We start from the raw sequence: 27,516 nt of genomic DNA on the forward strand, positions 1-27,516 counted from the left end.
GACTCGTGGGAAATCCAGAAAAAAATTTTGCAAATACAGAATATGACAATAAAATATTGAATAAATATGGAATTAATATATTAGCTTTAAATTGTGACAAATAAAAACATAAAACATAAATCCTTATTCACATGCGTTACCCTTTAAAATGCAGAAAACCACGCTTACCCCATGACCAATTTATTTTCCAAAAATATGCATAAACAAATTAATTGTGCTAAATAAATCTAAAACACCATTGGTGGAAAATCAAAACCCTCAAACCATAGCAGAAATGATACATAATTACATAAGTATTAGAAGTTCAGTAAGTTTTGGAAAAGTGGGGGGAAAGTGACATAAGTAAAAAGCATTACTAAGAGGGAGCATATATAATACAGACTAAATATTTTTTTTAAAGTCAAGCTATTTGGGGAAATTCTCTCTACTAATAAAAACTCAATATACTTCTATCGCAGCTCTGCCCTGCTTTTAACAAATTACTTCTATCAGATTTATATTATGTCCAATAATATATACATGACATCAGAGGATGCAAAGAAGAAAGGGCACTATTTATGGCACGTATTATGAAAAACGCACAACTGTGAGGAAGATATTCATCAACTCACATGTGAGGAAAAGCCTATCCACAAGTTTCCATCTCTGGCCTACTTTTAAATTTGTAATATATTCAGCTGCCTTCACATTCACCTTGTCTAACCAGAAGAACTCCTGACAAGCTGGGCTTTGCAGATTATCTCTAGGCTTTGCGTTTCAGTTCACTTGAGCTTAAGCCAGCATGAGTCTTATTAAAGATGTTCATTATGTTGTGACATATGCACATGCGAAAAAAAAAAGGCAGTTAACTGGTGTCAGTTCAAGTGAGCAGAACAGGGAAGAATCAAGAGAGCAAAGATATGTGAGCTGCAATTGTCAGGAAACTCTTTTCTGAAGTGGCAGGAGTGGGAAGTGAACCCTAAACAGGGTTCACTTTAAGCTGAACCCCAAAAATTAATCCCAGCCTCTAAGCCTATATCCATACAGGCTTAAACTAAAACATCATAAGATGCCCTTAGATCTTATCTCCAGTCAGTAAAAAGATACAGATAACACTTAGAGAGTACCAACTTTTCAAAATAACTTCAGAGTCCTACCCCAAACCTTCAAAACATAGATGTGTGACTATACCTGTAAATTCTATCATTGACCCTCCTTGCAAATTTGCAACTTCCAATCCCCAGGGGTCTCACCCATGTGCGGCATGGCAGACCATCCATTGGGTATCTTGTTCCTTTTAATTTCTGTTTTGCTTTTCTTTTATGATGTATACACTACTATAGTGGTACAGACAGACAAGATATAAATAAGCAATGCAGAATACAAATCATTAGCATTTATTCAGAGTTTACTGTGTGTCAGGCACACTACTAATCACTTTATATGAGTTAACTCATTTCATCCTCAAAGTCAGGTAGGGGTTGTTATTATTATTCTCATGTTATAAATCAGGAAAGTAAGGCACAGAGGTATAACTGGTCACAGTAAGTAAGTGGTCGAGCCAGAATAGATGAAGAAAGGTGACTGATAGGTAATACATACGTAGGTAGGCAGGTAGGTAGGTAGGTAGATATAGATAGATATTTTTTAAAAAAGAAACACACCAATTTCTAATAATTTCTGACCAGTGGGCAATGGGCAAGGTTCTTCTTCTACACAGCTCTGTATTTTCTGAAATATCTATAATTAACAGGCATTGCTTTTATAACTAGGAAAAAACGTAAGGGAAAACACAAAATATTAAAATTAAACACTGTACTTTAGTAAGAAAAGGTAGAACACCAAAAGAAACACTGAGTAACAAGGTAGAAACTTATGTTAGATGAAAAATAAAAAGAATGAGCATGGATTTATTTTCTATCGTAATGCACACATTTTAAGTATAATCATGGACAACTGAACATCTAAGCAAATAAGATTCCATCTGTGAAAGTAAGCTTTGAAAAGAAATTAAATTACTTTGAAAAATATCTAAAATTTAGAGAAGGATCCAAAGGCTGATATGATATGGTGCATCTGATCAAAATTGTTTGAATACATTTTTTCTTTTAAGTGGTGATGGGTAAGGGAGACAGATCAGTACCTAAGCACGGCTGACGAAAATGATTTGCAGAATGAGGATTCTAGACGGGTTTCTAGAATTAAATTGGTGGCAGTAATTATGTTGTTATTAGTGTAATTGCTTTCTGACATCTGTTTCCCTATCATAATAAGTTCCTTGATAATAGCAATGACATGAATAGTATATATCTAATCAGTAATGTCTCATGCTTCACCAAAATAAACATGAAATTATATATGCTGCTCACCAAATTCTCTTCCACAATATAACACTATATATGATATGTATATATTATATGTATATATGATATGTATATATTATAGGTATATATGTAATTATATATATACATATATATAATATGTAATGTCATACAATAATGAGTGTAGGCCAGCCCTCATAGTAATTTATTTTCAATAATTTTTTTAGATGCCATATAAATAAGAAGGTCCTTTAGGAAACAAGAAGGAATAAAAAATATATATTGTTGCTCAAGGCATAGGGAAGTGCAGCTTTTAATAAATTGTGTTTCCATTTAACATTGCTGTTACCAAAGCTAACTACCCAGGCCATACTACGTTGGCACTGTGAACTTGGTAAGTTATAATGCTAAATTTAACTTAATAATCGTATAAGGGAAAGACCATCTTAGGTCTGGTCCTGCCACCACAACCAATGTTGTGACCTCTGAAAGGCATACAAACTTCCTGGTTTTCTTTTCAATTATGCCTCTCTATCAAGAATCATTAAAAATCAAGCAAAGAAACAAAAAGAAAGAAAGAAAAAACTTCTATTGCCTAACCTGCTCAAACTATGAAATTTTAGATTTTTGTGGAAGAAGATCAAAATGGCTATTTTTAAGTAAATGAAAGAAGATGGATGCCGGTTCAACCTTTGTTATCATAAAATGCAAACACACATTTAACTTTAACTTGTGACAGCAAAGTAAATGGATGTATATCCAAAGTGTATATTCGGAACAGCACACTAATACACACAAACACTTGTGGAATATCTGTCATATCTTAGTGACTGCTCTCTATACCCCAGATGGGCTTCTAAGGATTTTCCATATTTTATATTTTAATCCTCACAAATATCTTGTGAGGTGAGCAATATTGTTGCGATTTTACAGATGAGAAAACCAAGGGACTGAGGGTGAAGCAACTTTCCCCAATCACAGAATTAGTAACGCATGGGACTGGGAAACAAACCCAGGCCAGATCTTTAAGGCCAATGTGAGCTGAGTCCAGGCCTTTCTACCTTCCTTCTAAGCTGAAGGTAGCAGAGCAGTGACCTGAAGCACTGATTGTGAGGAGCTGAAGCTTAAACTTGCAACATCAAGAGTCATCAAAATTCACTAGTGATCGCCACCATTCAGTCGCATTTGTTACCACTTCTCTAATCAACCAACAGACTATAAAAATCAACAATTACATCATAGTTACTTCTCCTTGGATCTCAATTATAAAATGATGATGAAAATAAATTCCAATTAAGCATAATTCAAACGGAGCTGTTTAAACAGGCTACAATTACACTCAAATTCCAAAACAGAACTACAACGACAACAGACAGAAGTGTCACCAGTGTTAAACACAACATATATAGAGCTGAGTTATATAATTAATAGTTAAAATTCTTCCTAGAGTAATTGGAGGTTTTTATATTTTCTACAGCCATCTGCTTTTTCCTATCTATCCTACATATGAAGTCACTGAAGAAAAATACTAAATTTACAAAGTAAAACATGCATATGAAAAATACATTTTACCAATTGATTTGTATTGAATAGTAACTGAAAGACGATCAGTATCCTTCAAGAATAATAATCTCTATTGGTGTCATAAGTAAATTTCTTTATTGTAAAAGGATGCTTGGAGACAAAAATTATCCATGCTCTCAAATAGAAGATTTTAGAGTAAATGGTACAAGTGATTGGTTTTATAATACTTATACAATATAAAGTTCACCTAAGTGTATATGATATCAAGGAAATTAAAATTTCTTGACTATGACCAAGAACAAACATATATACAAATAATTGGGAAAGGTTAGAGAAAAAGTTCACTACATAATTGTCTGTCACATAGCAGAAAGAAAACCAAATTTGAATTCTGGAGTCATAGGTTCATTACGTGTTCTCCCTATTTTTGTCATCTTAGACAAGTCTCTTCATCTCCTAGAGTTTCTTTTCCCTTATTGGTAAAAGTCAATGTTTATAGCAGCATTATTCACAATAGCTAAAATGTGGAAGCAACGCAAGTGTCCATCAATAAATGAATGATAAGAAAAATGTGGTGTATATATGCAATGGAACATAATTCAGCCTTAAAAAGGAAAGAAATTCTGACATATGCTGCAACACGAATGGACCTTAAGGACACCACGCTAAGTGAAATAATCCAGTCAAAAAAGACAAAGGCGAATGCTATATGATTCCACTTATATGAGATATTTAGTCAAAATCATATTGACAGAAAGTAAAATAGTGGTTGCCAGGGGCTGGGGGAAGTGGGAAATAGGAAGTTATTGTTTAATGGGTACAGAGTTTCAATTTAATAAGATGAAAAGAGTTATGGAAACAGATGGTGATGATTGCACATTATGAATGTATTTAATACCACTGAACTGTACACTTAAAAATGGTTAAGATGGCATATTTCTGTTATGTATATTTTAACACAATTAAAAAATGGGAGGAAAGTCAATGAATTGGTATGAAGTTTAAATAAGATATATGACAAAATGCATTGTAGAGTTTAAAGTGCCATATAAGTCTGTAGTGGCCTCTTCGTTTTGCCTACCTATCCACTCTTCTCTTTCTGAAAATGGAGCTGACCCTAATCCCAGCCAAGTTCCACCTGCACGTTTGCAAGAAGAGACATCGTTCCTGTCACAAATAGTAACTGAGAACCTGCAGTGTGCCAATGCACAGGTTAAAGATCCGGTAATGAACAGTGGGCCATGTCCCTGCCATCTCATGGCAACGGAGGGAATAACATGTTGAAAAGATAAATGCTGTGCGTAAAAGGTCATCATACTTGATGATGACAAACTGAAAACTTTTACTCTAAGATCAGCAATAAGACAGGGATGTCCCCTATCACCACTGTTATTCCACATAGTATTAGAAGTGCTCGCCAGAGCAATAGGGCAAGAGAAAGAAAGAAAATGCATCCAAATTGGGAATGAAGAGTCAAGCTGTCACTTTTTGCAGATGACATGACTCTTCATATAGAAAACCCTAAGAACTTCACACACACACACACACACACACACACACACAAGCTATTAAAAGCAATAAATAAATACAGTAAAGTTGCAGGATACAAAATCAATGTACAAAAATCCATTGCTTTCCTATATACTAACAATGAAATTACAGCGCGAAAAAGTTTCTTTTGCAACTGTAACAAAAAGAATAAAATACCTAGGAATAAACTTAACAAAGGATGTGAAGGCTCTGTACACTGAAAACTAAAATACATTATTAAAAGAAACTGAAGAAGACACAAAGAAATGGAAAAAAAATTCCACGTTTATGGACTAGAAGAATCAACATAGTTAAAATGGCCATATTACCCAAAGCAATATAGAGATTTAATGCAATCCTATCAAAATCCCAATGGCATTTTTTAAGGAAATAGAAGAAAAAGCCATCAGATTTGTACAGGATCACAAAAGACCATGAATAGCCATAGTAATCCTAAGAAAAAAGAACAAACTGGAGGTATCATACTACTTGACTTCAATTTATACTACAAAGCTATAATAATCAAAACAGCATGGTATTGGAAGAAAAACAGACACACAGACCAATGGGACAGAATTGAGAACCCAGAAATAAACCCACATACATATGGGCAGATAACTTCCCATAAAAGAGCCAAAAACATACAATGGAGAAAAGAAAGTCTCTTCAATAAATGGTGCTGGGAAAATTGGAAAGCTACATGCAAAAAATGAAACTAGACTATCTGTCACCATGTACCAACATTAACTCAAAATGGATCAAAGACCTAAACATAAAACCTGAAACAATAAATTATATAAAAGAAAGCATAAGTTAGTAAACTTATGGACCTTGGTTTTAGAGAGGATTTTATGAATTTGATCTCAAAGGCAAGACAAATAAAAGTAAAAATAAATGAATGGACTATATCAAACTAAAAAGCTTCTGTACAGCAAAAGAAACCATAAACAAAACAAACCGAAAGGGAGAAAATATTTGCGAACAACACCTCCGATAAGGGGCTAACATCAAAAATATATAAAGAACTCATACACCTCAACAACATCAACAAATAAAAAACAATCCAATTAAAAAATGGGCAGAGGACCTGAACAGACACTTCTCCCAAGAAAACATACAAACGGCCAACAGATATATGAAAAAATGCTCAACTTCTCTAGCTATTAGGGAACGTAAATCAAAAGCACAATGAGATACCGCTTCGCACCTCTTAAAATAGCTATTACCAACAAGACAAGTAATAGCAAGTGTTGGAAAGGTTGTAGTGAAAAAGGATCCCTCGTACACTGCTGCTGGGAATATAAATTGGTAGAGCCACTATGGAAAACAGTATGGAGGTTCCTCAAAAAATTAAGAATAGAATTACCATATGACCCAGCAACTCCTCTTCTGGGTATCTACCAAAAAAAATCTGAACATATTTGTCTGTAAAGATATAAGTACCCCTATGTTCATTGCAGCATTAGTCACAGTGACCAAGACATGGAAATAACCAGTCTTTTGATAGATGGTTTGATAGACAGTCTCCTGACAGACAAAGATGTGTACATATATACAATGGAATATTACTTGGCCGTAAGAAAAGATTAAATAGTGCCATTTGCGACAACATGGATGGATGTTGAGAATACACTAAGTGAAATAAGTCAGACAGAAAAAGTCAAGAACCATGTACGACTTCACTCACATGTGGGATACAAAACTAAAAGCAACAAAAAAGACAAAAACAAAACAAAACAAAACAAACTCACAGACACAGACAACAGTTTAGTGGTTTCCAGAGGGTAAAGGGAGTCAGATACATGGTGACAGAAGGAGAACTGACTCTGGGTAGTGAACACACAATGCAATACACATATGATATAGAAATGTATACTTTGGAACCATTTGAATTTTACTAACCAATGTCACCCCAGTACATTTAATAAAGGTTAAAAAAAAGGTGAATGCAGAGAGTAGCTACTGTCTACTGGGTAGTCAGCAAGACAGTTATGAAAAGATATCATTTGAAGTGAAACCTAAGTAACAAGAAAGAGGCAAGAGTGGGAAGCACACCTTGTGTGAGAAAAAGTGAACAACAAACACTTGTGGTTTGTGATGAGATCAAACAGGTGGGCAGGAGCCTGCTTACACAGCGCCAACAGGCCACAGAAAAGAGACTGGATTGTACTTATTTTAATGGACAGTAATTGGAAGGCTTTAAACAAGAGAGTGCCATGATTTCATTTAAACTATACAAAGATAACGTTGAATGGAACCTGGCCTCCTGGACACAGCGCCCTGGTTCTGAGGTGGACAAAGAAGTCCTTTGATGGGACTTTGAACTCCAGACTAGCAGTGTATCAGGTAAGCCCTTCAGGAGTGGCTGAGGGCTGAAGATGACACTCACTGTGTGACCTGCCACCTGCGCCAGCCGAGCAGAAGCACAGACAGCTGCAGAACTGACAAATGGAGAGAGTGGAACAATTGTCCCCAAGGCCCAGCCATGCCATTCTCCTTGGATTCTGTGAGGTTTCTCCCCAAATTCCCTACTTGGATTAGCTAATTCAAATTGGATTTCTCTCATTCTCTGACAAGAGTCCTAATTTTATTAAATTAGGTGCTATTGTTATTATAATTGCAGGTTATATCAAAAGCTAGTGATCTGCATACATTATTCATTTAAAGGTTCCAACAACCCTTTGGTGCACTATGGAAAGAAACGAAGAACAGTGAAGTAGGTGTTCCACTGACAGCCTCCAAAAGTGGTGGGGCTGAGTTCACACTCAAGGCTGTCTGACGCCCTAAGTGTCTGCTCCACTCAGCACTGTTCATAGCTTCTATGACCCAGACCCAGCACTTGTGGGACGGGACCCATCCACCCGCCATGGGACTGCCCACTGGCGGAACAGAGAAGGGACTAGCAGCAACTAAACCCAAAGTAAGCTCTGCAGTTAACTCTCACCCCAAACATGTCACTGCTGAAAAGGGAAGAACACCACGTCCTTTGTCCTCCAGGTCAAAAAAAAGGGTAAATCAGTATACAAGTATTGACTCAATGCCTGTGTTCCTCCCCACAAACAGTGTGCAATCACCCAAGCGACAAGAATTACTAAGGGCAGCAATTAGAAAATGAAACGTACCACTGATTACTCGATTAACAGGCACACATAATATATGCAGGGACTCAGAAAAAGTCAAAGAAATGGGAGAAGACCTCCCAGAAGCCTTTCTGGTAATATGGAAGTTACAGAGTGGAAGCTATAAATTGAGTTTTTTTTTTTTTTTAATCAGTCCAATATTTCAATCTTTGCTCTATAGGATTAAATAATTGACTTGAGTTTACACTTTTTAAAACTGTTTCAAAAACCTCCACTAAGTTAAGGAGACTAACAAACTGATTTTTTTTTTTCTGGGGTGGGGGGTATATAAATTTAGTTGATTTCAAATGTGGTATTTATTATAACATGCTGGAAAAGATTATAGGGTCAGAGATAACAAATAATACGTAAAATACCTAAAACTTGTGTTGTTTTCATTGTTTTATACATAAAGCATTTATTTATGTATTGTATTAGACATCTGAGTATTTAAAGCCTGGAAATTTTACTAAGAGAAATTACATAAATTCACTGAATTGTAACTATTTTTTTCTTCTTGTTTCAACAAAATGCAAGTAATTGAAAGACTGAGTGGTTTTATGATACTGATTTTTTTTACTAATATCTTGCCAGGTTAAATCTTAAGTGTCTGAAGTGAATAAGAAATAAACCAAACAAAAAAACAAGAACAGACCTGTGTTTCTGATTTACAGGGAGGCATATGACAAAGCAATTTACATAGACAAACAATGATAAATGACCTAACAAATTCAGTTACAAGCTGAACGAACACTGTAGATGGATGCACATTTATATTCTAGATTAGGATTTCTGTGTGTTTTATAAAACAAAATTCATTAACTTTGCATTTTGTTGTTTGGGTCTTTGCAGCGCATGACAAAGTTAAAATAGGACAGATCATTTATGAGAATACAAACTAAGTAACTACCTATGGTACATCCATAAATGTCGTTAAATTATCAGAACCTGACCTGAGCCATGTCATTTTTCATCTTTTACTTCTTCCCCACTCATTCATTAGCCCCTCCTCCTCTACCTGCAAACAGACACACACACACACACACACACACACACACACACACACACACACACACACAGAGTGAGGGCATGGGGCAAAGTTTCAATTACTAAGAGAAACAAACTTATAATCTATCCTGGAAGATATCCTAAGATAAAAAGGATTTATTGGTTTTAACTTTTGTTCTTGTTTTTAATTTCAAACTTGCATAAGGCTGATACCTTATTTTTTATTTTATTTTTTTTACCTTCAAGCTGGTCAGGAATGTCTTGCTGGGTAGCGTGTTACAGATGATAACAATCAGTCCTTTCAAAGTCTTTTAACAATGTTATAAAACAACTGTTGATAAAAACCCTAACTCACCTTGAAGGCAATATTGGGAGAAAATAAATACTTCTTTCATAAGAGTTTACCGTTTCTTAGAGAGAGAATTCCAAAGTTCTATGAAAAAATATTTGATCCTTACTTCCTTGATTGCTTAAATACAAATAAAAGTTAGAAAACTCACAGATCACAAAATTTTATTGAGCACCTACTATGTGCCAGGCACTGTTTTAATCAGTATAAAAATTCATCTTGGAAAAAGCCGTAAAAATTAATTTCAGCGAAGAGAAACAACCCTCTTTCCTATTTTAATTCCTTGTCTCTCTTTTGGTAAAAGAACAATGAAGTGATTACTCCCTTTTCCTTCAGGTCATGATGTTGGCTTAAAATTAAAAGATGCCTGAGACTAAGCACATTATTGTAAATACTCTTCCCTCTAATGCAGCTATTATTTCTTGATCATGTTACAACCATTTTGTAGCCCAGACTTAACTGACAAAATAAATGAAACATTCATTCTTCCTGCTGCTACTTAAGATGAAATTCTCTTTCCAACAAACTTTATTTTATTTGAGAGAGTTCATGGATTTAATGATTCAGGTTACATAAATGTTATTTCATGTAAGCCTTAATTAAATTTTTATTAGATGTCACAGAAATTTTCTTACATGTGATATAATAAAGGGTTCCTCAAGTCAAATTGTATTTCGGGAGAGTTGTGATCATCTTCCGAGAGACAATTCTAACATATTTTATTCAATTTATATCATAGTTACATTCTCAATCTGCTAATCTATCTACTGGCTGCTTCCCCCATACCTATTGGCAGGCTCAAATCTCCTACTCTAGCAAAATCCTCTCTTGCCCCTATGTTTCCCTCTGGCTACTTCCTCTCCATTATTTCTTTCCCAGCCATGCTTTTATAATATTGTCATTGGGTTCATGTCACTACTTCGTCCTCTCACCTTCATCACTTTTCCTACTGGCACCAGCTGGCCCCCATTCCTTCACCCAAAACCCTCTTTTTCCTTTTTTTTTTTTTCACCCAAAACACTCTTACTAAGTAAATTTCCAGATAACCCCTCCTTGTCAATTCTCATGATCTGCTCTCCCTCCTAAAGACCTGCCTCACTTTCCAATTTGCTTCTTTGCATTCTCCCACCTGGTATCTTCCACCCTCACCCTTCCCTGACCACTTGCTAGGACTCTGACCCCGACTCTCTGCTCTTCTCCACCTGTACGTGCTTCTTGTCCGGTTTCTACCACCATTTATACATGGATGATTCCACATCTCGATTTCATCCAAGACCAGCTGGTAGAGTTAGTATCTCCACTGGGATGTCCCATCAGCACCTCAATACACAAAAAGTCTAAAGCTTTCTATTCCCTAAAGCACCTGGGAACTTGGGAACTAGCTTAGACTTTCTCCCCTTATCAGAAGCCTTCATCACTTTTCATCCTTATTAATCCAGTAGTTCCAAAATCTGCTCTGTCTCCAGGTCTGTCCCTTCCTATATGCTCTCCATACCCATACTAGAGGGACCTTTCTAAGAGACCTGAGTATCAGTCAGCTGACAAATATCTGTCGTTGGCCAGCTATCACCTTCAGAGTTCAAAATCTGTCCATGGTAGATGAGACCTTTCTTAGTCTCGGGAACAAGGAATTGTTCCATCACTCTCAAATAACACCAGGAAAATACCCACCTCTACTGCACGTGCCTAAAGGGCTGGCCTTGACTAAAACTCCAAAGGCCTCTGAATAGTTCTGGAAAAGCTGCTAAATATGAAATGCTTGAAGATCTGGATTTTTAAATACTTTTATTTATTTATTATTTTGACATTTCTTATCTCCCTTTCTTAGTCACTGTTGAAGTCTTAGAACAGCTAGCTCTCTTGCTCTTACATATACACTGCTTACCTTTCCAGATAAATTCACTAAGACACAGGTAGCATTTTGGATCACTTTATAAATAGAACATAATCACCCAAGAAAGTTAACTTGTCACCCAAAGGAATTGTGTAATCTCTTAAGTTTATTTATTAATGAGGTCAAAGTATTATTTTCTTGCTTCAAAGTAGATGACACAGCAGAATTTCGTTTTGTGTCCTCAGCTCAGGCAGAGAAAAGAAAGCTGTTTCTGAGAGCTCCATCTCACTTTCCACAACATGGGTTTGTTAAAAATAAATATTTTGAGTGTTCTTTAATGCATGTTTTATTGGAATAATGTTCTTCAAATCCAAATCTTGCCCTAGGCTATCGCTGAGTGAGGGGGAGGATTGTGGAAAAGAGCAATGCTCTGCATTCCCCGACCTAGTCGTGCAAGTGGAAGCCTGTTGGAGGTGCAGTCTGCACGCCATTTAATGTTCACATGATCGTCAACAGTGTTGACTGACGTTAATTTTTCCTAAACCTACAATAGTACCACTGCACATGATTACTAAACCAAAGATGATAGCGTTTCATCTCTGGCAGTTTGAAACATGGATAACTCAATAATTAACATTTAAAAAATTTTAATGAAAGCCTCCTCAGCCTACTCACCATTCTGTGGACAGACCCTTACCTTTCTCTGCCCTACTTTATTCTTGTTTACGTTCTTCCCTCAACTTACTGCTTCCATACTTCCTTATACTTCTATGGCAACCCCAGCAAACCTTCGGAGAACAGAAAATTTTCACACCAGTTATTATAATTGGGCAAATAAGTCATTTTATTCCTGTACTACAGATGGGAAGAAATGGAGGTTTTGAAGGTTAATATTTTGGGGCAAGGTCACCCAACTAGTAAATGGCCCAGACTTGGACCCACATCTGTCTGGTATCACAAGCATCCTGTAAAACCATAAGGCAATCAATGCTGTCTCCTCAAAGAGCCCGCCCCCCCAACCCCACCCTGCCAGGCCCTCCCCTGGCTTTGCTGCTCCTACATGCATTGGTTTGTCTCTGTGTTATACTCATGCTTGTCATAGCTCTCCAACTAGACTCATGTTGTGTCCACACTCTTGTTCCCCTGCAGATCACGTTCCTTAAGTACAAAAACCATGTTATATTTTTATCTAAAATGGTGAATTCTGAAATTAAATTGACTGAATAAAAACATCTTCCAACTGACCTTATCCCATTGGATGAACAGCTGAACTAATATGAAAATTAGGCAAACTGAACTTTACAAAGGGATTTCAAATCATATCATGAAAATGTCATATATTTTAAGCACACATCACACATAAATGTGTAACATATGGCAATCCCCAACTCGCATATAAAGTATATGAGATAGAATGACTAGGTTTCCAATTAATCTACAAGAGCCTATTTTACTTTTAATAAAGGCGTTGATTTAGTCCTCCGTCCATTTTTTAAAAGTATTGGTTATTTATTGAATAGATGAATGGATGGAGGAATAAGTTGGTGCCTTTATTAGAAGTAAAATAGACTTTTGTGGGCCTTTATTCAGTAAGTAAGTCAACAATGTTTAAATTGAGAACTATGTGCTGGCTGCTACGTCTGAAATGCAGTTTCACTGTTTTCATTTTATTTTTAAATTGTTGATGGTCTGGAAGATTCCAATAAAAAGTATTAAGTAAATAAAATGCATAAGCATCGGCTATGGATCAGCTATTGTCTACTTAATGGTTTTTATGCCTCTTACTTCCGGGTAAAGATTAACGGACTAACAAAGGCCATGATGTTATCCATTAAAGAGTTAAGGCTTTCTCAGATTCTATTGCCTGGAAAGTTTATCTACACCCACAAGAAAAATAAAATACCAGGAACTGCAGGGCAAATGAAAGGAAGACACCAAATTAAACACAAAGAAAGATTAGAAAAACAAGACCCAGGTAAGAAAATATAATGTGTAAAATGAGAAGAGCACAAAAATTACTTAAGAAAACCAACAGGGAAGAATCTATTACAATCTCAATTTTGGCTCATCTGATGAATGTCGCCTGATATTTGAAATTTGAGTTATGTTAATGAATACTAAAAGGACACCCTATCAATGAATGTAGGCAGAAAACTCATTTACAATTATTTACTGAGTGCCTTCTACATACCAAGCACGATGAAAAATGCCAAGAAAACAAAATAAAGACAAACATGGATCCTACCCTCACAGAGCTTACAGTTCAGTGGGGGAAATAGTCCTCAATCAAATGATTACTCGAATAGCAATATCATTGAAAATGTGGTTGTATTTACTCTTACACTGTATTACTCTGTAGGTACTCTTGCAGTGGCAAGTAACAAAGCTCAACTAAAAACTGGAATTTTCTGGTTTATGTCACTGGGACGTCTAAAACTGCCGATGGCTTTAGACTTGCATCATCCTAATGCAGGAACTCCTATATTAAACAAAACAAGACCTTTTTCTTCTAGAATATGTAGGTAACATGTAGGGAAGGACTAAATGGCCTGACATCCAAGACTGAGGGTTCTTATGAGTAGCCACCTTTCGGACACATGCTGGACTGTCTGGGGAAGCATGACACGATGGTCCAAGGCCCAGGAGAACAACACAGCGTGGGAGAGGAGGCATTCCCAAATGATGAGAAAGCACTATTACCAGAAGAAGGTGGTCAGAGTTACTAGATAGACAAAAATATCAGCGGATCACACCATACAATGAGTATGGAATTAGGAAGAACTTTGGAGAATGTTTCAAGAATAACAATAAACAGAAAGAAAAGGGTGAGAAAAATTTGCCTGGAGAATAACAAATGCAAGTTGTTGATAGAGTACAAGAGGAATGCTGACCCAAACTTATGTAAACTTCAGCAAGTGGATGACATTTAAGACCTTAAAAAGAGTTAGCTCACATTATTGAATACAGTCTTGAGAGATCTTTTAGACTCTTGTTAAAAAAAAAAAAAAAATGTTTAAAAGGCTGCCCAATGATTTGTATCCAGAAATCTTTTAAATATCTCATGTCAGGGAATATTTCCCAGTTTGCATCTTTAGCTTTGAAATACCTAGAAAGCTGTTTACACAAATTTCATGGTTCTAGCCCTAACTCCTTTTTCATTGATTGTTTATGAAATATATTCTTTTTAACTATGAAATTCTCCCAGATAATTAAGCAATTTTAGTTGGTTAATTAAATCAATGGTTAATTATCTACAGAATTCTCCCCAGATATTAACCAATTTTAATATTTTTATCAGACAATTCAAGTTGTTGCATTATAAAGTATCCCTTTTTCTGTTCATTCTAGCTTAGTAAATGACTTGATTATTCTTAAACCATCATTTGTCCATGAATTCTTCACAAATGTGTATGACAAATTCCCTTACTCTGAAGTCACTCAATCTGTTTATATATTGATATACATATTGATACAATCAATATTTAAATCTGAGCCACTATGCTAAAGAAATTATGATTTAGCAATTTTGCCCTAAGAAATATGTACAAATAAGGTACAAACAAAACTGCCTGCATGACAAATCGGAACAAATATAGCACATTCATACAAGTGGAACACTAACACAATTGCTTCATGCCACAAATTTTCAGAAGGCTTCCTATAGATGGAGCTGGTGATGCAGGGATGATCAGCCACCTATGGCCTCTAAACTTGGGCAGCTTAGGACTAATTACAAGTGCAGGCATGACTCATTACACTATTGATGATAAGGGATAGGACAAGGATATGTACAGTGCACTCTGGAGAGGCACCTTCTCTGGCTTGGAGCTGGCTGAAAAACACAAAGAAATGATTCGATATGCCAAAAATCAAGTTGAAGCTGAGACCTGAAGGACAAATAGTCAAAAGGAGGAGGAAACGGTGCTCCAAGAGTGAATGGCAGTGCAGTTTCACAGGGGAGAGAGTGTGAGAAACTTGGAGAGTAGAAGGGAGGAAGTGACGAATTTGAACCTGGATTGGTAAACCAGGAGCAGTGGGAAGACAGGAAGGCTATTTCAAAAGAGTAATAACACTGCCAGATTTGCATTTCAGAAAGACCTTTCAGGCTATGGAATGAAGAATGAATTCCACAGGACAATTTTGGAGGCAAGGTGGGGGAAGTTACTGAAGTAAACTAGGCTAGAAAGGACACGAAGGCCTGCCCTAGCCAGGGTAAGAGAACTAACTAGAGATGAGAAAAGTTGTCTGAAGTCACACATCAGTGCTTGATTTTAGGAAAATCAGCTTCTTATTGGCTGTGCCTACTTTACAAATGTCTCTTCTAAAAACAGCTTGACAAAACGGAGATTGCACAAATCTGGCTTCCTGCATAAAGCTGTTTTGCAATGTCCAGACGAGACTATCGTCTGTAGAATTGACTTTGAATCATGCTTGTTTTTAAAAATATCTGAAATGAACAACAGATGTTTAAAAGATAATGAAGGCTAAATAACAAAGAACTAAAACAGGCTGCCCGGCTTGTCCATTTACGCCTGATTAAAAAATATACAGATCAGTCTGCATGAGTTCAGAGCAATAGCCAGTCATAAACTGTGCTGAGATGGAGGTGAAGTTAGGATTTTCAAACAAAATAAATTATAAACTACTGATTTACAAAGGCTTGGAGTCTAAATAAAATCACAAATCTATTTTTTTTAAATGGTGGCTATTTGGCCTGTACTCTCTTTAATGTAAATCTCCCACGGAACTAATTAATTAGCTAACCATTAAGGAGAATCCTACACCTACAAAGGATTTTGCCATTCTCACCAGGCTATTTCTCAGAAAGCAGCACACTTAGAGTCTTGCTTGGAACTACAATGCTGGTGGAGTGACACTGTAAAAATGCCATCAGTTCCATGTAGTCTTTGCTTGGGACTCAGACCTCATTTGTGAGAGTTCCTGAGAAATCAGGAATTAGCATTTTTTGCCTTAGTTGTATTGTTCATTTTAATTAACCTATGGTTTCTCCCCTGGATTTCGTAGGAAACAATTAGATGTTTGGTAGTTTCATGATGCGATCAGGAAAACAGCACTAGCCCTCAATCTACGGACATCGTTTCAACTGAAAAGGGTCACTGACAAATAACCACTATTAACAATTTGCTAGGAAGCACTATGGTACTTGTTCCAGCTATTAGATGTTGTAGGAAAAGATTACATTGTTTCCAAGTCGTTTAGAAATTGAAATCTTTACCAAGTAACCCTGTGACTTCAAGCAAAAACCCAACAAAAATTTTAGTGAAATCTGAAAAGTTTATTCTAAAATAGACATGGAAAAGCAAAGCGCTTTCTAGAATAGCCAGGAGAACAAGGAAGACAAGAACAAGGGTTTACCCCATCAGATATTCTGAGTGGTGTGAGAGAGAGAGTCTTATGAAAGACTTATCATAAGCTGAAGTAATTAAGACTGTGTGATATAGGTACAGGGATGATCATCAGGGTTTTACTCCACCACCTTTATCTTTGAAGTACTTAATCTTGGAAGATCTAGCAGGGCTTATCCCAGGAGTGATGTTTTCTAGTAGAATATTCACAAGCCCAGTAACTCATGAATTCTACCTCAAAATAGAAGCTGAGTAACTCCTGCATATCAACATGAAGGGACACGTGAGTATATGTATAGGACCAGTGTTCAAAACAGTACTGATTTTCTGTTGATGGAAGGTTGGATAAATCAACTGTGGGAAAATATCTGGAAGATTGTGGGATGAATCAATTGTGGGATAAATCAATTGTGGGAAAAGTAGGACCAATACAAGTACATGTAATACTTGTGTACAAAACAGCAAATGAGTGAATTATTACACAATTCAGCCTCCAAAATCATTTCACAACATATCCTTCAGTATTTTGCAAGTCTTGCCATATTAACAAATGTTATCACAATATTCTGATACAAGAAATATTTCTACACATACTGCGAACAAAAGGCTTTCATAAAATGTGTGTAATTTGAATAAAAGAAACAAACATTTTAAAAATATGTAAAAATTTAAAATCCAAATGATGGATCAAAATAGATACACATGTACATTATGCAGGATATATAATATCCTATGATCTTATATAGGCATATGAAAATAAAACAGCAAGCAACATCTTTGTAATATAGCAAGAATGTTTTCAAAGTAAAATGTGAAATGGCATGTTTTTAACCTTACAAGTCAACCTTATTTTTATAGGGTATCCAGAGCTTCCAGATAGGTGTTAAAATATTCTTTAAACGTTTTTTTTGGGGGGATAAAAAAGCTCAGAGAGCCCTTTCTATTCCAACTCCAAACAAACAGGAACCAAAGAACAAAAATGTAAACACACAGAGATACGTGTTTTAGTTCGATTTGTTTCTTGGAATATAGCAAATTGTAAATAATTGCAATTAAAATTCCAAACATAGATCCAAAATATCAAGCAAATTAGCAATGAGTGACATAAGATTAATAACAAGTTGACTATCTACTAAAATGGCTAAATTACCAAAAAAATATTCAAGGGTGTATATTCCCAGGACTTATGTAATACTAAATAGTCAGAATTAAAATAGCTAATATCAGATATTATAATTCTTGGAAGAATTATGCACATGTAGTATACTTCAGTTAATTTAAAAAATAAAACAATGGACCAGAAAAATAATTAAGAGGTTGCCTTTTTTAAAATTGACAGTTTAAGACATATTCCTTTGAATAATAGGAATGCATATGCGCTGAGAATATGATTCAGTATACCAAAAATCATTTCGCACTCACTTTTTCAGGAATATTCTGGAATACAGATTACATTGATGTGATTTGTGTACAGACCTTTCTCAATGTATTGAAGGAAATGGATATCAAAAGGAGGCGAGGCAAAAGAAGTCAGATATAACATGGGAATTGCCCCCAGCTGTGCCTGCAGTAAGGCCAGTGGCTCTTTTGAAAAAAACAAATGAAAAAAAAATATACAAGTTAAATCATCCGTTTCATTGAGTCAGTGGTAGCTACAGTCTATGTATCTCGGAGAGAATTAAGCAAATATATACAATACATTAAGCATGAGCTATACTGAAATGCACCAAGACTATTTCACATTTTGGAAATCATTATTTGTGAATGTCATATTCTAAAAGGATAGATTCTGCCTATCTCATTCCCTCTTTAGGGTTTAGGGAAATAAATATGTTATTGGATATTCAGATTATGGTTCAGAGAAAAACTTGGGAGCTACTACCATCCACAGACACATATACACACAGAAGAATATTACTACTTCCCAGAAAACATCATTGCATGTTGAATGTTGCATAGTCCAACTGGAGCAAAAAATATATTTTCCTAATCTAAACAAACCAGTGTGTACTTAGACCAAGCATTGTGCTTAAAGAAAATACATCATCTTTGTTTAGACTTCTCCTATCATTGAACAAACCATGGAATATGTAGATACTTCACTTTTGCATACTCTGATTTTTATGGAGTTTATCTACAGGGAAAACTCTTCATATTCTCTTTACATTCTCAAAGCCTCAATGAGATAAGCACCTTATCTACAGGATGAGACCTTGAGCAATAGGGATTCTAGGAAAATTTTCCAATTAATAAGTGAAAAATAGATGAGGAAGAGGGAGGAATTAATTAATAAGAAGAGTCCAGAAAAGTAAAATGGAAGTCATCTTGCATCTTTGCCTTTATGACCCTCTCTTGACAAAATCACAGGCCACTCTCTACTATAACGCCTGAAGCAGAAACAGTGGGGACAGCCGATTTTAATTTGCAGGGGAAAAAAGAGTGCTTAGATCTGTTTGGATGGCCTCTGGAGGAAGGGATTAAAAGTCTGGATTTCAAGGAAGGTCACACAGTTTCTGACCTATGTTCAGATCTGCAGTCTTTAATAGGCTATACTGATTCCAAACAGGCCCCCGGACCAGACCTCTAATTCTATTTAGATACCTAGTCTACACCATCATTCCATATCTCACCACCTTTTTAATTAAATAGGGCAAAGACAAAAACAAACCAAAGAACAAATATGAAGTGGTTCCAAGTTTGGTTCCAACACAATGTAGGATATTTTATATTATCTCCTTCCTCAGATACTATTCTGTTCCTTTGGCAGGCAATATATGACCAATAAATAGTGAGAGAAACTGTCTTAATAAAAGTATCACTACTTAGTCTGTTACTTGCAGGAACTTCGTCACCTGAACAAAATCATTGTCTGGGGGACAGTGAGAAAAGACATCCTGTGAACCTTAGCGAAGAAGAAAGACCTCTCAGAGTACTGTGAAGAGATTATTAAAGCTTTGAGAAAATGTGCTCCAAATAAAGGCAAAGGGCTGGAATTAGATTAAAAGAAAACTGAAAAGCAACTTAGTAATATATACCCTTATTATTACGGCCACTACTTTCTATTTATTTCCCATCCCTAAATATGTCTAACTGATTTCCATCTCGTCTTGTATAACCACAAGACAAGATTTTAAGTGAGAAAAGCTGGACAAAGATAAATGAGAGAAGGAAAGATAAAATGAAGACTCAGGCAAGCTAATATACAAAATGTAGGCCAGAAGGTCTATATACTTGTTGGAGGTGGGCCACTAATTGTGACCTGAGCTTTCAAGAAACTCAGTCTTAAAAGGTAATGCATCTGGTCACTATTCATAATATCCAGAAGACACAAGCAAACCAGTTCAGAAGAACAACGCTTTCTGTTACTAAGACACAAAATAAATCTCCCTCCCTCCCTCCCTCCTTCTTTCTCCCTCCCTCTCTTTCTCTGCCCCCTCCTCCCTCCCTCCCTGCCTCCCTCCCTGCCTCCTTCTCTCTCTCTCTCTCTCTCTCTCTCTCTCTCTCTCTCTCTCTCTCTCTCTCTCTCTCTCTCTCTCTGCCATTCAAGGAACAGACTGTGCTATGAATTGCACAATACCACCAACCACACCCCCGTCACAGCCACCATAACAAGTTTTATGAGACTATGTTTGAAATCCTCCTTCTGTGTAGGTTAATGGCATGAGGCCTAACACAATTCAGTTCAAAAAAGTACTTTCACGAAGAACTAAAATTATTTAATAGTGTTCATCTCCACAAAAAATAGACCAACCCCACTATATATGTGTGCTTCTATACATACACATTTTCATACACACACACACACACACACACAATGTTCTTTAAGGTATTAGATTAAGAACACGAGTGAAAATTCAGTCAGGAATTTCCAGACGTATAGCAGAACAGGGGAATGAACTTTTTGAAAGTTCTACTAATAGAAGGTTTAAGGTAAATATCCTCCACCAGACGCATTATGACAGTTGGGCAGACCTCTGGATCCTATTCTCATTTTAAACTATTATTCTATGAAGCCAGTCTGGATACTCATTTCCATCTTATAGATGGAAAAAGTCATAAATAGAGTAAGAAATAGAAAAAAAAATTCTCCCAAGGTGACATCCAAGTCAACAGTCCAGCTTGAACTAGAATTGTACTCAGTTCAGTCAGTTCAGCTATTTTTTGCATGCCTGTGTGGTAGATGCCACAGGGGATTCAGAGATGAGTGACACAGGCCCTGACCTCAAGGACATGTGAAGTGGCCTAAGAGAATTTATGAAAGAGATGCAGACATGGGAAGGAAAAACGCTCCTAAGATAGCAAGCTTAGTCCAACAAGTGCCTTAATCAAGGCATACCAGTAGAGTTCTCTGCGGGTTCTAAGACATCACATCCTTTTCTGAGGGCTGTCGCTTGCCATATGCCTGTAAGAAAAAGTAGAAGATAGGCAGATGGATTAGGGAAGGAAGTGCAGGGTGGATGGCAAAGAGATAGTAACACTAGTAACACGTGGTATATTCTCAGGGAGCATCAAGGAGCTACATTTGGTTAGAATGTTTACAAAACACAAGGAGGAGACAGAGGTGGGAAAGCAGGGTGAGACCACATGGTCTTGAAGGTCATGGTGAAGAGACTGTGTTTAACGTGGTAGGGAAAGGGCTCAAGACTTTAGATCCCATTATCACACTTGTTGATCAATTCATTCATCTTTATAAACGTACCATGTCTACCATAGGAGATATCTTTTAGAAAGAAAAAAACAAACAAAACTAATTGAAAATAATCCATATTATCTACATCTCTGCATGAAAGTATGATTCCTGCAAGAATCTGTTTCCAGAGAAGAAATCTGTTTAGAGCAAATGAGTATCTTCTATTATCTTTACTCAAGCACCTTCTCCTTGATAAGAACCTGTCTCTAAAGATCACACTTCACAAATGCACAAAGTGTCCTAATTATAATCATTCCAACGCTCTACCCAGACATCCATGAACTAAAAACCTTGTCTCTGACATAAATGTTCTACATCACATTGATGTTTCATTCCAAACTTACCCAATCTCAGGCTTCAACTTCTATTTATTGTCTATAGGAAAAAGACTCTTACATTTTGTATTTTAAAAATTTTTGTATGCAATCACAAGCAATGACTGTCATGTGTCCAATAATCTGACCCATGTCTTTTGCTCTAAGTACACATGCAAACAGGAAGTTTATAGTAACAGCAAGTCTCAACAGAGATACTCATAACAATCTCCACAAATCAGTAATATTTCAAACTAAGTTTTTTGTTTGTTTGTTTTTTAATTCCAATGAAAGCAGAAAATAATAGAAAAATATCCAACTGGAGAAACAACAAAAATAAATGCAAATGAACTGCTAAAGAAACTACTTGTCTCTAGAACATAGCAATATGAGAGTTTAAAAACTAAAAATTCCCTTGGGTCCTAAAACTAGTTTTGCTCTCTATATAGTGGTAATGAACTTCTTTGTAACATTAAGTCACATTTGGGAGTAACAATCAGGCCAAAATCTAACTACATATTTTAGGCCTTTTTTCCTCATTTAAATTTTAGAATTTTTCAAGACACTAGTACTTCTTTCTCCTTTGACATTGTTACCAAATTGTTTTTCAATCAGTTTATGATATAAAAATGAATGTATAACATAGAGATGATTTGAAGTTATAAATTTTAGGATAATTCTAAGCTTATTTTTCTAAATATTGGTGTTGAGATATACCATTTAGTATGAGCAAATATCTTTAAGATATGCATAGAATACATTTCATCCTAAAATTTAATTCATGATAATGAACTTTTAATAAAGAGATATTTTAAATCTATATTTTTGGGAATTCCACAGTATTTTTTTTAAATCTCTTAAAATGATGCAAAAGAGGGTATTTGGTTTTTTCCACTGTATTTATTAAACCACAAGGATATATTCAAAGTGTAGGTCTTTTCACATGTGGGAGGTTGAATATTTACTTTCAATGAAAACAAAAAATATATAATAAACTCTCATTACAGTAATTTGCCACTCACTTATAAAAGCTGAAATACAGAAAATATAAAAATAATGCACATAAGAAAAACAAAATACTGAGGAACATTAATCTGAGATCTGGGAAAGAATGGGAATAGAAGAAATTAGCAGTTTCTCTGCCCTCTGGTGTCAATAAAATCAACTGCAGCTTGACTAAAGTAAGGCATAATGAAATGTTCCTATTATGAAATCAGATTTCCCCCGGCCAAAATATCTGCAATAAAAATCCTGATGGCTACATGCCAAATTTCAAGACTGTTGAACTTTTCTTTATTTACTGTGTTGAACTTTTAGCTAGACAATTTTACACAGAAAACTGTATTTTTTTATTTTATTGCTGTATTTTATATATTCAGTAGGTTAACCAATTAATCTCAAGATTATTTTATAAAGCTATATGTAGACTGATATCCAGAAAAGAAACTACTTCAGTTTGTAATAAATCTCCAAAAAAATTGTCAAAAAATGCAAAACTATTCCTTTTTTTACTCAATCCCACAAATATGAGTTTCTTGAGTAGTTTTCTACCAGAAATATTGAATTGGGTTATAATACCTGAACATTTACGCTGAACAATTTAGACATTTCATATTTCCCAAAGGAAAGCCTTTTAATTATCTGGCCAATTTTACAGTGGAATGTATTTGAACTTCAACTTGAGCACTTAGAAGAGTAAATTTATTGTGTGTGTGTACATATATATATATTCTGTTCTCAGTAATATAGTATTAATGAAAAAAAATAAACATGTACTGACATTTCTTTTATTTTTTATTGTAAATGAATTATTTACTTCCAGTGCCAAAGAAGTTTTCAAGTAAATAACTTAGGATGTATTTTGTCACACACATCATTCTAACCTCCTTTGGGATGAATTAAATTGTTTACATGCTTAAAGGTATATATTTATCCCATGAATATACCCATGAAAATTATGGTTGCACTTTTTAAAATAAATGTGTTGTCTCCTGGACAGGTAAAAGTGCTATTTTTTTCTTTAACCAATGAAAAGTATCAGAGAAATAAACAGAAGGTATGATCTACTAATGTAAATAATACCTAGTCAAGATGGACCTATGTCCACGTATGTAGAACAATTATATGTGACAAAGATAAATCAACATCCAGGAAATTTATATTTTATTCACAGCTTGAAGTGTTGTCGTCATGTTGCACCCTGCCCCCGCAACACACACAGGCCTCCAATCATGAATCGGAGAGGAGTGAGAATCTGTGCTTTCTCTAAGAATTTACACCAGGGGCAGACACAGTGTTTTGGACACCTTCCAGGTTTCAGCTTCGTAAAATTTCATTCAAGGACCTGCTTCAAGATTCACCTCACCGGGAATCCCCAGGTGCCCTCCTTAGGCTTCCATCTGCGACTCTTATGTTTGACATTTCTGGACGCATGCATATTTCCAGAGAAATTATTATCGCCCCCCCCCCATCAGAATTGAAAAACAAAAAACCTTATTAGCCTAAACAGAAAGTTTGTTTCCTTTTCTTTGCCAAGTTTTTATTTTTATTTCCCCCCTCATTTCACCTCCTCTCCAACTCCACCCAAGTTCACAAATTTCTGCCAAGGTCTCTCTCAATCTCTCTCTCTCTCTGCCAGTTTCTTCACTTTCTTCCTGAGGGACAGAAATGGGGCGCAGGCACTAGCTGGCAGCGGGCAGGGTCCCGGGAGGCAGCTGCATCTCCGGCTCAGCAGCGCCTCGCCCAGAGGAACCAGCGGGCCGCAGGCGCAGGGCTACCTCGCGGGCTCCGCGCTCAACTGGGGGCGCGGCTCCCGGCTGGACGCGCACCTGGCTGGAACAGCCGTCAGAGCAGTGGGCTGGGAAGATGCGAAGGCCAGGGCTCCGCGCCAGGGCAATGCCAGGGCGCTCGGAGGAACCCCGGCACGGTCAGGCCTGTTTGCGAAGCCGACCCGCCGAGGACAAAGGGACCAGAGGCGCGACCGCCCCATTTCTGCCACCTCCTACGCTCCTTTGCACCCCGCCGCACCTACCAGACCCTACTTCCAGCACCCTCTCAACCCCAGACACCGATAGGTGGGGATCGCCTGGGGGAGAAAGGTGCGGCCCCTGGGAATTTTCTCCATCTGCGGGGAGCCCTGCAATCCCTAGCTGGCCACAACCTCATCACACGCTGGCTTCCTTTTCGTTTATCACCGCAGCTAGGAAGGAGGGGAGCCGGAGATGCGACGGCCCGGGAACGCCTGCTCCTGGGTGTGGTATCCACAGAAGGAGGTTTGCTCTGACACCAGAGCCCACTCTGGGAGACTTGGGGGAGGCGGTACCACCCCCTGGCGCTCAGGTGAAGCAAGCCCGAATCGTCCAGAAAACCCCTAGTCCCCTCCATCCTTCGCCAGCCAACCCTCTTCTCCCCATCAGGAAAGACGAAGATTACCCGAAAAGCAATTGCAGTAACTTTCCGAAGGGCAGACAGATGAAGAAGGGGTGGGTTGAGAATGGGGGCACTAGAGAGATCTGAACAGCTGAGCATAAAATCAAGAAGCCCAAGCGCATCTTACCATTGATTTGGTTTCCAGGCTCCCCTTCAGCGAACTGAAGCCGGTCCATTAAAAAGTGGCAAAGTAACACAACTCCTGCAGCGGCCAGGTCAGCCCTCCGGAACCTCGCCATGCCGCCGCCGAGACCTCCCTCCTCCTCCCCGCCAGTCTTGCCCTGGCGCCCTGTGTTCCCAGTGGGGATGGGGACGACGGGCTTAACGCTGCGGACAGGTCTCGGCTGGACCCGGAGGCCTCTGTGAATTTCGCTGGGATTTCCCACTCGGGAGCCAGGAAGAGGAAGAAGGGTACGAGGGGAACGCAGTCCTCTCCGGACCTCCGGGTCTCTCTTCGCAACTTGCCACCACCCTCGCAGCCCTCACCCTAGACACAGAGCCACCACCGCAGGGAGGGAAGACCCCTTGCAGCCTGGGCTCGCAAACTCTGGCTTCCGCACAGGCAGCGCCACCCGGGTGCCCGCAGACGGCGACTTCCGAGCACCAGCGATGCGCTCCACTGGGTTCAAAACAGATCTAATTCCACAGCCAGCGTGGGTGCCTCCTCCAGATCCAAGAGGACTGTGGGCTCGGAAGGAACTTTCCCCAGTCTTGGGACGGCCCTCGCGGGAGGCTTGGGTTTACGGGAAAGGGGTTACTGTGGACTGGCGAAACCCCTCCGACAAGTTTTTCTTCTTTTCTTCGCCCGACGCCGGGCGCGCGTCCTTTCTCGCAGCCGGAGGGATGGATGGGCACCCCCAAATTGCTGAGCCCTGGGAAGGCTCAGGCTGCAGCAGGCTGAGGTCCCAAGCCAGGAAAAAAAAGAAAAGGAAAAAAAAAATGTTAAAAAAAAAAAAAACAAAAAAAAAAAACAAAGGGAGGAGGAAGAAGAAAGAAATGAGAAAAAAAAAAAAAAAAAGAAAGTCAGGCTGAAACCTATTGGGAGAGGTTCCTCCTAGCTAAGGAGGAGGTGGCCCCAAACCCTAGCAAGCCCCGGAGTTGGGTGGCGGAGGAGGCGCCGCCGCGCGCCCCAGCGCTCCTGCTCCACACTTTGGGGAGGGAAGGCAGCTCGCAATTTGCCAGATCCGCCGCTGCACCCTCCTCCCTCCTCCCTCCTCCCTCCCACTCGCTCCTCCCGCGTTTCACCACCTTCCGCCCCGCAACCAGCGGCTACCACCGACCTGTCCAATGGCTGCACTTTCCTCACGGTTGGCAGAGGAGTCGCGGAGAGATTAAACCCGGGGAGCAATGCAAGGGGGAGTGAGAGGGCGACTCCAGCCCGGCGCGCCCCCGGCGGCCGGCGGCCCGGAGCGCGGGCAGAGGCGGCGAGAAAGGCGGGCCAGGGGGGTAGTGCCGGCCGGCGCCGCCGCGCAGCCATCCCTGCCCCCGCCGCGCGCCCTTCGCAGCCCGGCCGGCGGCTCCCGCACCCACCTGGCCCCCGCGCCGCCTTCGCGCCCAGCTGCGGGGAATCGCGGCCCGCCGGCGGGTTCTTCCCGGGCGCTAAAGGGTTAATTGGAGTTCGCCATTCCCGGGAGAGCCTGTGTGGCAGTAGTTGGGGGTGTGAAGAAAGCAAACCGGAGCGGGTTCGGTTACTGACCCCGCGAAGCCCCTTCGGACCCCAGACCCGCGAGGCGGGTGGAGGAAGGTAGCTTGGGGCGAGGCGGTCCCGCCGCCACAGCTGCGCTGCAAAGTGTCAGCTGGAGGGAAAGCCTAGAGTTTAAAGAAACAGGAGGCCCACCGAATTTCCGACGGGGGCTTTAACAGGCATTCGCTAGCTAGTTTGTTTTTGTTTTTTTTTTTTTCCCAGCTCGCGGATGTGCTTTAGCGTTAACCCTTTCCACCCCCCTCATTAGTTTACATCTGATTTTGCAGTTAATCTCATTTTAAAGGGATACATACAGGGAAAGCAAAGCACGTTGGTTAAAAGTACAGATTCTAGAACCACACGGGACTG

The 27,516-nt window shown here is 38.4% G+C and overlaps 1 protein-coding gene across 2 annotated transcripts in view; it reads right to left on the minus strand.

Moving 5' to 3' along the window:
• Positions 1-27,133, minus strand: part of PLXDC2 (plexin domain containing 2) — a 393,562-nt gene extending 366,429 nt beyond the window's left edge. The window contains exons 1-2 of one of the 2 annotated variants that reach the window (XM_081040277.1): positions 26,994-27,133; positions 25,591-26,360 (exon numbers count right to left, since the gene is read on the minus strand). In XM_081040277.1, the coding sequence (XP_080896403.1) occupies positions 25,591-25,702 (112 nt within the window). In that variant the 5' untranslated portion in view covers positions 25,703-26,360; positions 26,994-27,133. Of the gene's footprint in view, positions 1-25,590; positions 26,620-26,993 lie in introns of those variants that run through there. The other variant, XM_081040276.1, reaches the window with a different exon arrangement.
• Positions 27,134-27,516: the final 383 nt, after the last annotated feature.

This window comes from Rhinolophus hipposideros (assembly GCF_964194185.1).
Source record: "Rhinolophus hipposideros genome assembly, chromosome: 1".
NCBI classification, from domain to species: Eukaryota; Metazoa; Chordata; class Mammalia; order Chiroptera; family Rhinolophidae; genus Rhinolophus; species Rhinolophus hipposideros.